At 56.6% G+C, this 12,056-nt stretch overlaps 1 protein-coding gene across 2 annotated transcripts in view; it reads right to left on the reverse strand.

Moving 5' to 3' along the window:
• ZMIZ1 (zinc finger MIZ-type containing 1) overlaps positions 1–12,056 on the reverse strand; it is a 148,262-nt gene that overhangs the window by 106,199 nt on the left and 30,007 nt on the right. For both annotated transcript variants that reach the window (XM_068981604.1, XM_068981603.1), the window contains exon 2: positions 3,469–3,577. In XM_068981604.1, coding sequence (XP_068837705.1) covers positions 3,469–3,528 — 60 coding nt within the window. In that variant the 5' untranslated portion in view covers positions 3,529–3,577. The remainder of the gene's footprint in view (positions 1–3,468; positions 3,578–12,056) is intronic.

The raw sequence follows: 12,056 nt of genomic DNA on the forward strand, positions 1-12,056 counted from the left end.
ATCCACTGGCCGCTGAGTCTCTTGGAGCAGGAGCTGGGGATACCAGTGCCCAGATGAAGTAATGAATGCATCTTATCAATTCATCTGTGACTCAAATGACCCATCCATCCATCTACCCATCCATCCATCCCAAAATGAATCAGTTCATCCATGCATCCATCCACGTGTCCACCTACCCATTCATCCATTCTCTACTTTATCCATCACTCGTCCATCCATTCATCTACCTACTTATCTTTCATTCCAGCCAGAGTTTATCCAACCACCCACTTAGCCATTCGTTCATCATTTCTTTATCCATCCATCATTTATATCCACCCACCATCCACTCACCTAACTGCCTATCCCTGTGTCCACCCATCTATCCAACCATCCATCCCTTAGCTACTGATCTGTGAGTACCCACCCCAACCTCATTCTTCCCCAACCTATTTAGGCCCCACCCTGGCCTGGACTCTGCTGCCGTACGATGAATACAGCTCATCCTCTGCCCCTGAGGAACTCAGGCTGGAGGGAGACCTGATGCACACCCTGCGGGGCTCGTAGCTTAAGGGAGAAAGAGCAGGATGGGAGCGGTAACTGGGTGCCCAGGGAGCACCAGGGCTCAGGAAGGGGAAGTGCAGAGACTCAAAAGAGCACCTGAGGTTTGGGGAGGCTGCTGTGCAGGAATTAGTTGATTGGCATGGCTTTGCACGTGGAGCCCAGATGTGCCTGTGGGGACAGTTTAGGGCATGTCCTAGAGAGGGCACCCGTTCTCCCAGCACCTGAAGCTGAGAAAGCAGAAAGGCAGCTGAGCCAGAGGTCTGGAGAGAAGACGGACAGACGGCTGGATGCTCGGTGGCTGGCAAGTGCCAGCAATGGCGAGAACCAGGGCGGGTGGACAGGGAGGGCTGCGCTGTAAGTCAGGCAGGGTGGAGAGTCAGAGGCTCTGAGGCCCCGATGGGAGCCACAGCTCCACCAGCCAGAGGGAGGCACAGCCAAAGCATGCATCATCCTCAGAACATGCAGACCTTTCTCTTCTGATCAGTCTACGGGATGTCTGAGAATCAACAGTCTTCAGTCACCATGGCTGCCCTCTGGGGCAGCTGAGGAGCAGACAGACAGCGCTGAGCTGTGTCTGACTGGAGATGCGGGAGCAGCGTGGAGGATGCAGGGAGCTCTGGACGGCCCAGAGGCATCTGGACAGCCTGCTCACCCTCACAGAGGAGCCACAGTCTGGCCCAAGCACAGAGCTATATAGTGCGTTTGTTTGTGTGTGTGCGCACGTGCAGACATGTGTGTGTGGGGTAGGTCAGGCGAGGACAGTGGAGGCAACCCCTGGCTTTTAAGCAGCTCCAGGACCCAATGGCTGGGCTTGCATCACGATGCCCATTTACAGACGATGGGAGATGAAGCGGCAACTTAATCAAGGTCAGGAAACCAGCGAGTGGTGGAAGGGAGACTCAGGCTTACTGACTGGTGAATCTGAGCCCGTGTGCCACGCTTGGAGAGGCTGCTCCTGGGTGGGCTCTGGCCCCTGCTGGACCCCTGGGTGGCCCAGGGGGTAAAGGGCTCCCTGATTCTTGCAGAGAATCAGATGCAGGGAGAAAAGTCAAGTTGTGAGTAGGTTGTAGGGGGAGCTGTTTGCCCAGCAGCACATAGAGGGCTCGGGCACAGGGGCTTGACTGTATTACTGGGGGTGGAGCCGCTGACAGCTGATCCCTCCTGGGCGGGAGAAACTGGGTCAAAGGCAGAGCTGGGAGAGAGCCCCATGGAGCCTAGAGGAGGAGGAGAAGGAGGAGGAGGGACGGGCAGGGGAGGAGGAGCCCATCGTCTGGTTTCTATTCCGTGACCGTGAACAGAGGCGTAATTGGCGTTTGGGAGAGCTGTTCGGCTGAGTTCAATCTGTAACAAGTCGTCTTCAATTTCCTCTCCGCAGACCCAGGGCCCAGGCTTCCGAGATTGCTCTGCTTGATGCTAAAGAGAGGACACATATCCCTCATTCCCGCCGACTAGCCTCAGTTCCACTGGGCCCTGGGGATCGGGGAGGGCAGGCAGGGTGGGGGTGGGGCTGTGAGCTCTGCCCCTGCCTCCCCTGGGGGGTCCTGAGGCTGGAGGCCTACACTGGCTCCCTAAACTGCCAGCTAAGCCCACCTAAGCCAGGGGCCTCTCCCCAGCACTCCCCTCCCCTAAGACATCCCTGTCACTGAGACACCAACGACAACGCCCCCCACCACAATTAGCAGATCATCTGCCACCAGGCCAGGCTGCATGCTCCGCTCATAATGTCCTCAGAGCATCCTATGAGGATGGCCTTACTGGACCCACTTGACACAGAAAACTGAGGCTCTGAGAAACAGAGGGCCAGGCCTGATCTCACCGATCACACTGTGGGTACACGGAGGAGTGAGGATTTGGCCTCGGGTCTGTTTGATGTCAAAGCCTCTACTCCTTCGCTCTATCTCCTCTTTCCTGGAGTAAAATATCACCAGAGTCTGTGCACGGACATGCTGCCTTTGGCTTCAGGGAGGCTGAGCCCAGAGGGAGGGCGCATCACTCCTGATCACCACTGGGGGGCGCCTGCCTGCCCAGGTTCAACCAGGCTTCTTAAAGTGGGGACTTTTGAGCCCACTGTGAAGGATTCCTACGTCTGAATAATCCAGACAGACAGCGTGTGTGCGTGGTAAGTCGCTTCAGTCGTGTCCGACTCTGTGGGACCCCATGGATTGTATCCCGCCACGCTCCTCTGTCCATGGGATTCTCCAGGCAAGAATACGGGAGTGGGCTGCCATGCCCTCTTCCAGCGGATCTTCCCGACCCAGGGGTCAAACCCGTCTCTTTTGCCTCCTGCATCGGGAGGTGGGTTCTCACCACTAGTCACCTGGGAAGCCCTGGCAGGCACATCACCTCTAATGCTTGGTGTGAGCACAGGCAGCGGGGGGTGGGGGGGGGGGGACTTGCACCCTCGGGGACGAGGCTCTCCCTGCACCAGCGGGGCTGTACTCTGTGACTTCAGGCGACAACTCTTCCCCATTCTGTGCCTCGGTTTCTTTTTCTGTAAGATGATTGATTTTCCAAGACCTTTCCTTTTCTATTTCTTTACAAAGAGCCACTAGAGCAGAGAGGCGGGGAGCTTGGGTCTGGGAGAGACATTAGGCACTTTATTGCATCCTCAAAACAACCCAGAGAGCACAGCAGAGCCCAGAGAGGGCATGACACTGCTTCAAAGTCACACAGCTGGGAAGGGCAGGGAAGGGACGAGACGGAGCTGGCATTTGAACTCAGCGGAGTGATTTGAATGTGAGACTGGTCCACGCCAGTTCTCACGAGGTGGGTGGGCGGGGAGCCTCAAGCAGTCGGCCCTTGCTGACCCTCACCTCCACCCAGCATCCCAGGCGCTTACCACACAGTGCCCACCAGCGCCCCCTCTGCTCTGCCCGCCTCGGTGCCCTGCCCTTGCGGGCGGCGGGAGCCTGGCTGCACACCCACCTGCTTGATGCACTGCAGCCGGTCGTTGGTCTGTTGGATGTGCCTGTCCATAGAATTCATTCTGGCCGTTTCGCTGGGCTCTACCCGAGAGCCATGAACGGCGTCCAGCCTGTGAAGACAGAGAACAGTGGGTGTCACCGGGGCTGTGCCAGGCCCGCTGGTCTCTGCCCCGGGGCAGCCCCGGGCCGGGAGGAGGAGCTACACCCGTGGCTGCGCAGCCCTTCTCCAGGCTCAGCGCTGGGCTCAGGGCAGGAGGTGTTCCTGGGTGTTCCTCGTGGGTGGCTCATGTGAGCACTGGGCAGGCATGGCCACCGTGCGTGTCTACACACACGCGTGTGTTGGGTGGCGACGGCGGCAACGGCAGCCCCATCTTCGGGTTCTTGCTGCGGGACTTAGGCCGCTTGCCGTGGCTGTGTGTGCACGTGTGTGCAGAGATCTCCCCATGTGTGCACGTGTGTGCCGAGATCTCCCCGTGGGACAGCCTGACTGCGCATGTGTCGTTTAAGGCAGCAATCCTGCCGTGGGTGCCCTCCCCGCGTCTCCCATGCCTTGGAGTCTACTAACCACCATTTCATGTTTCCCCTTTACTCTCCCAGGAAAGAAAGAAGGTAGGTAGCCATCAGCACCACTTCCCTTTTCCAAACAAGAAGACTGAGGTTCAGAGAGAGGAAGGGAGTTACCCAGGGTGGCACAGGGAGCCCGACTCGGGCCCCAGGACTCTGACTGCCAGCTCCTGGCCGAGTGGACCGGGCACAGGGCTGTCCCACTCAGCAGGCTCGCTCTTCCTGAATGATGCTGGGGCTGGGGCAGGCGAGCATGTGTGTGACGAGGTCCCCTCAGTTCCGCAAAGCCCGTGGAGCCCCCAGGCTTCTCCAGGGAGGCCACGAGCGCGAAGGCAGAGATGGAGGAGAGGCAGACAGATGGAGAGAGGTTCAACTCTGGCCCTCCCCCTGCTCAGGAGTCCGGGTTCCCAGGCCTCAGCAGAAGTCTGCTCCTCACTGGCTGTTTGTCCTCTCATAACCCCGGGGCATTTCTGGCTGCAGACACAGGGGACTCAGCAGAGGTTCCCCCACCCCTGGCCTTCTCTGCTATCCCAAAACCTGCCCCCCGAAGGCCTCTCTTCTCTGGCCATGTCACCAAACGTCCCATCCACCAAGCACCTGCTGTGTACTGGGCCCTTGCATTCTCTCCTCAACTCCTCATACCCACTCTGTAAGATTAGACTCGTCTGCATTTTACAGATGAGGAAACTGAGGTCTGAGGTCTCCCGTGGCAAGTGGCGGTTTGGACTGTGTGTCTGCCTGTCTGCTCCCACGTCCTGTCTCTCTGCCCCCACCCTGGTTCAGGAAGCCGATGGTCTGCCTGACCGCAGCCTTGGGAAGAAGGCCCTGTTCCTCTTCCAAGGAGCTCTTCACTGCACAGCTCTTCTCAGGCACTTCTTATTGTTCCCATTTGTGCTTGAAAAGGCGACTCATTGGCGTGGTTCAAAAATCACAGGTGTCCAGGGTCATGCTGGCCTTGTCCCCTGCCCCTAGGGACCCTTCTGGAGAGAACCAGTGTCATCTGTCTCCTTCTGAAGGACTCAGAGAAGCAAATATCTATGTGTACTATCCTCTGCCACCCCTTAAAAAACATAAAACGATAGCATTCTGCACACACTCTCCGGACCTTGCTATTTTCCTCTTAACGATATCTCAAAGTGTATTCCACATCAAGACATAAAGAGCCTTTTCATTTTTTAATGGCTGCACAGCATCCCAGGCACTGATGAGTCATTTATCCAACTGCCATCTGAACATCCACCCCGGCCAGGTGCTGTTCTAAGGCCTGAGGCCCTAGACAAGGCCCTTCTGCTCCAGGGGCTCACACTCTAGCCCAAGATGAAGCCTGCGCTATCCCCAGATTTCTTCATTGCAAACAGTGCCAGAGTTTTATATCGGCCACATCATCACGTGTGAATTAATCTAGAGAACACACTCCTGGAAGTGGAGTTTCTGGGTCATTTGGGCATCTGTACTTTGATCAGTGTTTGCTGGGCTCATCTTATCTTGTAGCTCTCCAGCAAAAATGTAAAAATGGGGGTAGCATCCCCACATTGACCTCCTCTACCCTCACTCTGCCAGCGTCCTTCCTATCACACATTTACACACCCAGATATGCAACTTCTCCATCATTTATCCATCTCGCTGCTTGTCTGCCCATCCGTCCACCCATCCATCCACCCACCCCATCCATCTTTATTCTCCACTTGTCCATCCTTGCATGCTTCCAACTCACCCAGCAAATAACTTGTCAACATCTTATACTGTGCTAACTCTATGGAACATGGTGAGGTGAAAATGGAACCATTTTCTTGAGCTCATGGAACTCTTGGTCCAAGCCGGTATCTACTCCACGTCACCTTTTATATGACTATTTGTTGAACTCTTCTTATGTCAAGGACATGCTGGTCTGGGCACTAGGCAAAGACATGGTTACTATATCCTCACTTTACAGATGAGGAAACTGAGGCCCGAAGGTGGTCTCTCAAGCACCACATGGTACACAAAGAGCTGGGCCTTTCCAGCCCCCACCCAGGGCATGAGCGAACACTGGTTGCCAGGGTTCCAATTACAGACTGCTGTTTCCACAGCTAGCAGGGCAGGGGTGCTGAGCCAAAGGGCCCCATTAAAAAGGAGGAGTCTGAAGGGAAGTCAGAGGAAACCCCAGGCCTGTGCAGACCTCAACCCCCTGCCCACAGGCAGCAGCCAACCAGGACAAAAGGCCTGCGCCGGCCCATGTGGCCAGCAGGGGGTGCTGTTGATGAAGATAACCGCCCAGGGGGTTAGGAATTGGAACTGTGGAAATTTGGTGAGGGATCTCAGATGGTAAAAGCGTCTGCCTATAATGCGGAAGACCCGGGTTCAATCCCTGGGTCGGGAAGATCTCCTGGAGAAGGAAATGGCAACCCACTCCAGTATTCTTGCCTGGAAAATCCCATGGACAGAAGAGCCTGGTGGGGCTCTTCATGGGGTCACAAAGAGTCGGACACGACTGAGTGACTTCACTTTCACTTTAGGTGGTCTCGCAACAGTCTCTAGGTAGGAACTTTTCCCAGGATGGGCACAGCATTTTGTTTATAGAGTCAGAGACCTAGTGGGGTCTTGATAAGTGCCTGTAGAATGACTGGGGCTTGGGCGTGGGGTGGGGGCCCAGCCCACCCAGGGAAGCCCCAAGCAGGCACCAAACCCACCAAGACAGCCACCTGGGGGGCCAGAGGCTGTCCTTCCCTGTTGAGTCGCAAGCAGGGGGCCACAGGCTTCCCCTGAGGAAAGCAAACAATAAAGGGGAGAGAGCCTGTCCAAGTTTGGGTCTGTCTCTGCACTGACTCTTGCCCTGTCCTGTCTGGAGGCCTTTCTGATCTGAGACAGCGCCTGGATTCAAAGATGCTCAGAATGTCACTGACCAAAGCTGCCTTGAGTTCTTCCACCACCTCGAGTTCAGCTGGTTTTATTCTTGGGGGCCTGCGGCCCACAGGGGGGCGTGTCTAAAGCCACACAGCACCTCTGAGCTAGACCGAGATCCCAGGGGGCTTTACTCCCAGGCCAGGGCTCCGTGTTGTAGGAACCAAGACATGAATGGCTGGGCCTGGGACACCTGTGAGACCCAGAGGGTTGACAGGAGAGACACCACATGTCACAGGGACAACTGCAAGTCGTGTATGTCTCAATCTATGAAAGAACAAAACGTCCAGTTGATTAAGGAGACACTCACAGGAGAGGTGACACTTGTAAGCCGCCAAGATCGGCGGAAAATTGGGGCTGTTAACACCCGGAATGGATGGGCTGGTGCTGCCGGCCCATGAAGGAAGAGGGCCAAGGCCTAGAAGGCTAGAGATCACAGACACGAGGAGAAGCGGGGTGCTGAAGGAGGCATGGGAAGGGTGGCTCCCTGAGGGGCAGTGTGAGATTTCCCATTAGTTCTGCACCTGCTGTGTTCAGGCACTAGGCCAGGCCCTGTGCACTGCTAATTCGCTTAATCCTAAAAGGTTCAGAGGGATGAAGTGACTTTCCCAGGGTCACACAGCTGGGATGGTGTTGGGCTGATTCAAACCCTCCGCTTTCCAATCCTCCAAGACTGGAGGTCGGAGACTCCTGGAAGTCCCCACCCAAGACTGTGCCTGAGCCCAGAAAGATGTGCCCCTGGAACCTGTCCACACCCATCCACTTGCTTCCAAGGCCATCCCAGTGCCGCTGGGCTCCCTGCATACTGGCCGGTGCGGGAAAGTGGGAGCGCTCAGCGGCCAGCAGAGGTCGCCCTCCACCACAGGAGCGCTGCTGGGCTTGGCTGCTGCCTCCCTCCTTCCAGCTTGGACACCTCTAAGCCTTTACGAGTCGCTACAAATCCTCAGTGGCGGCTGTAACTCCAGCACCCGCTGCGGCCAGGCTCCCTCCCAGCTGGAGATCACTGGTGGCCAGGCCCTGGGTGTACCCATGCCTTGGCTCTTCCTGCCATCTGTTTGCCTCCGAATGGAGAGTGGGCTCAGGCGGTCCACCCCTGTGGTGCCGGGCCCTCTGTCCTGGTCTGAGCAGCCCCCAGCCTGCAGGGGATGCAAGGCTAGTCAGTGTGGGGGCTTGGAGGCAGCCCAGCTCTGCCACCCTCCTTGGTTTTCCCGTCTGTAAAACAAAGCCTAGCTGGCTGCTGGCGGCTCTTCAAACTCAACATCTTAGGATTTTGGTGTCAGGAGCTCCAGCTGTTTGGAAAACGCCATCTCAACAAGTGTAAGATGGCTTGACTCTAGAATCGCAAAGGCTGTCTCAAGGCAGGCCTGCGGGGAGCCTGCTGGCCCAGGAAACTCCGAGGGTGGGCTGGTCACTGCTCCAGGGCCACCTCAGACCTCAGATGCGTCCCCTTTCTCTGTGACACGCTTTTCCTTGAAGCTAATGCTCGACTTGACTTAAATGCGTGTAGGTAGGTTTTCCAATGGTGACATCTGGGTTAGCTTCCCAACTCACAGGGGAGTGCTTGAAAGGGCCAAGCTTTCATTTCGCACGACTCACCACTAGTAGGGGAGTTTGGGTGAGTCCAGCCTCAGGGGAGCTCAGCACAGAAGATGCGCTCAAGGAAAGCTTGCTGCCCTCAGGCAAGTAGGGCGGCTCGGAGAGTAGACTGTGGAGAGTGGAAAGGGCGCCTGGAGACCACATGTCCCGGTGGGATGGTAGGCAGGGGTGGAGAGAGGGGATGGACACAGGGGAAGAAGGATGAGTGGGACTGGAACCCACCTTGCTGGGCCTAAGGAGAGACCTGGGCCACCTCCTGGCTCCCTGGCAGATTCTTACCTGGTCTAAAATGCTGGAGGAGGCACATGGCCCTCCTAGACTCCTCCTTAGAAATACTGAGTTGCTCTAAACTGCTCCATGGAAAGTGCGGCCCTGGAACCTTGGAGGCAGCTCCCCAGGGCTGGGATCAGGGGTACTAACATCAGGCTGTTTTATTTTCCCCTTTGGAGGTCAACAACTGGCACACTTAACAAACAAGAACTCAGCCGAGAGGCCTCTGCATCTGTATGTGCACAAACACATGCTTATGCACCCCCTTTGCACACTTAAGTATAGGTACACACACACACTTGAGTGCTGACCCAGACGCACGGAGCACACACATCTCCTGACAGCTTGCACAGGCAAGTGGCGGGTCCCCAGGGGAGCCGTGTGAGCAGTGGTGTGCAGAAACGATTCAATCGCCATGCACATCTGCAGCTTGGGTCCCCTGGGACGAGCGGGGCCGGCAGCAGGGGGCGGGGGGCTGTACCTACAGTCTGCAGAGCAGAGGCTGCATTCCAAGACATCGTCATGGCCAAGGAGCTTGGGATGCGCCTGATGCTCAGCATGGTGGGAGACCTGAGGTTCCAGGGGATGCATCCTGGTCGGCAGGTTTACCAGCTCTCAGACTCCAAGAGAGGTGGATGTTGTGGGCCCTGGGTTCAGCAGTGACCTCTGTGTGACAGTGTCAGCCCCTGTCTGGCCCCCACCTCCCACCACTCCCTGCTGATCCCATATCCTCCATGTGGGGCTGCTGCCCGCCTCTGGGACCGTGTTCTGAAGATCACATCTCTAGGTCTTTACCTCTGTGCCTCAGCCCACAATGCCTGGCCCCCTCCATCCATCAAGGCCTGGTTCGCGGGTCACCCTCTTGGCTGGTTTCCCCCAGCAAAGCCACTCACTTCTATGTCCTCAGTGCCCCTTCACAGACCCCCGATTTGGTGGTACTAGATGAGGGAGAGGTCTTTGCATCTCGCTCCCCATCAGTTGAGATGTCTTCCAGTTGTGGATTCCCAGAGTCTAGCGTAGTACTCAGGCTGGGCCTGGTACTCAGTGGGTGCCCAGCAATGCTCATCAGATGGATGGATGGATTGGTTTTCAGCAAGGAGTTGGTCCTAATCGGAGGATCTCATCAGGGAGACTCTGATGAGCCAGGCTGGGGCTCCCAGAGAGTGATCCATGTACCGCTAGTGGAACAAGGGTGATTTTAGGCGGTCCATGGACCAAGACTTCACATTTCCACAGTGAAGCGTCTGGGCTAGAACAGCGATCACTGGAGAGTCTGTGGATATTATGATTTGGGATGGGGTTAAATACGGGAGGGATGGCACACCTGGAAGGATTAAAGGACCATTTTCAACATAATATAAATGGTATGAAAGAGACGGAGGTTAAGAAAGCACTGATATAGTTGGATGCCTTCCTCATCTTAAAGTAAAGGCGCTCAGAGAGGTGTAGCAGGTCTCCAGGCACGCTGCTTGGAGGCAGAGGAAAAAGGCGATGGTGAAGCAAACTAGTCGGGGTCACTCTGTGCCCTGGCCCAGGGAAGTCAGGGAGGAGGGCAGAGGGGCAAGCACGAGTGGGGAGAGGGGAGAGGCAGCTCCAGGCAGCTGCCCCAGAGCAGCTGCTTCCCATTCGTGGCCAGGCCGCTGGAGCAGACCCTGGGGCCAGCTTGTGGCCTTGCTCTTGGTGGGGTCCCTGGATAGGGGTGGGCCCTGAGAGCCAGACCTTCTTGGCAGGGAGGCTGTGGGAGGGCCCTTTATCTTCCCAAGCCCTCATCTCTGAAACAGGAAGATGTATCCCCTCCCTTCCCACTGAGCGGAGGAGCTGAGTAAGTGAAGTCACGCAGGGCACATTGTTCTGAAAAGGGAAATCCTGATTTGGACAACAGTCTCTTCCAAACGCAGGACCCCTCCTTAATTTGGGGAGTGCCCCTTGTGCCAGGGCTGGACAAAGCTGCATACCTCCTGGCCACAGAGTTCAGACGCTCTGACTTGGCATGGTTGCTGGAAGGGTGGACCCACTTCTCTTGATGACCCAGTCTCCCAGCACCCGCCTTCCCCTACAGGAACCCCCACTGTCAATGGTGGTTAGTGGGACAACACCATGTACACCCTGGGTGTTTCAGAGGGGCCCCTCCGGAGGGCAGGTAGGTACACCTGACAACCTGTTCCGGGACATAAGAGCTGATCCAGAGGAGAGGATGGGAGGACACGTGTCAGTGTCGCTCTGATAAAGGCGCCAGCCCACTGTCCCAACCCGCACGGTCCTGGGAGTCCCAGCTGCACCCAGGTGTGCTCATCTCCCGGGGGCCCATGACGCCTTAGCCGGCCCAGGTCCGTACTCTCGGGGTCAAAACCTCCCACCACCCTCTGGCCACACTCCAGGTCCATGACCTCACAGTGAACTTTCACTGACAGCTTCTCTGCAAAAGGTGAAAGAGGGCCAGCTTTCGTCCTGGGTCAGGTTGCTGGGTTTCCTCTCCTCCCCAAGGCTATGCCATCTCTGCTTTTTGTTTCCTCCAAATGGAAAGAGAAGCAGAGCAAGGGCTATAGCCCATGGGGTGGCAAGAGAATGACACCACTCGGCAACTGAGCAACGAACGGACTCATCCGTGCCGGACGCTAGGCTCCCTACGCGCATCAGCTCGCTCTAAGCCCCAGAATTCCGCTGTGATGTTCCAGTTATTATTACCATACTATAGAGGAAGAAACGGAGGCTCAGAGAGGTAGAATGACTTGCCCAGGGTCACACTACCAAGCAGTGGCGGTGCCAGGACTTGAACCCCAGGCTGGTTACACAGCCCATGAGGTTTCACTGCATCATGCTCTCCGTGCGAACGTGGCAGGCTTCCTCAACATCTCTGCCTGTGACAAAGGTGACTGTCACTGAAGAGCCAGGGAGTCACGGTCCCGCCTGATGCTGTTTGGGCCGCAAGCCTTCCCTAGGACAGCTGTGCTCAAGCAGCAGCCCTGACTTGGCTTTGTTTTAAGGCTCTTGCCTGTGATTCCCAAGGCTCAGATGCCATGAAGCGGGGAAGGGGGAAGGCAGAAACAATTCCCTGGAGGAACTCAGAAGACATAGTGTGGGATGAAGCTGGAGGTGGAGCCAGGGTCCCTTGACTACCAGCTGGTGTCCTATAGAAGGCTGTAAATGCCCTGAAGATGCCTACAGCTCCAGTTCTAGGGACAAAACGGTGTTCTCCACCATCTCTTCCTTACCCTAGCTCCTCGAGCCTCCAAATCCACCGGCCTGGCATTCTCCAGGAGCTCCAGACAGGGGTGGGGT

Source organism: Capricornis sumatraensis, chromosome 10 (genome assembly GCF_032405125.1).
Source record: "Capricornis sumatraensis isolate serow.1 chromosome 10, serow.2, whole genome shotgun sequence".
In the NCBI taxonomy this organism is placed as follows: Eukaryota; Metazoa; Chordata; class Mammalia; order Artiodactyla; family Bovidae; genus Capricornis; species Capricornis sumatraensis.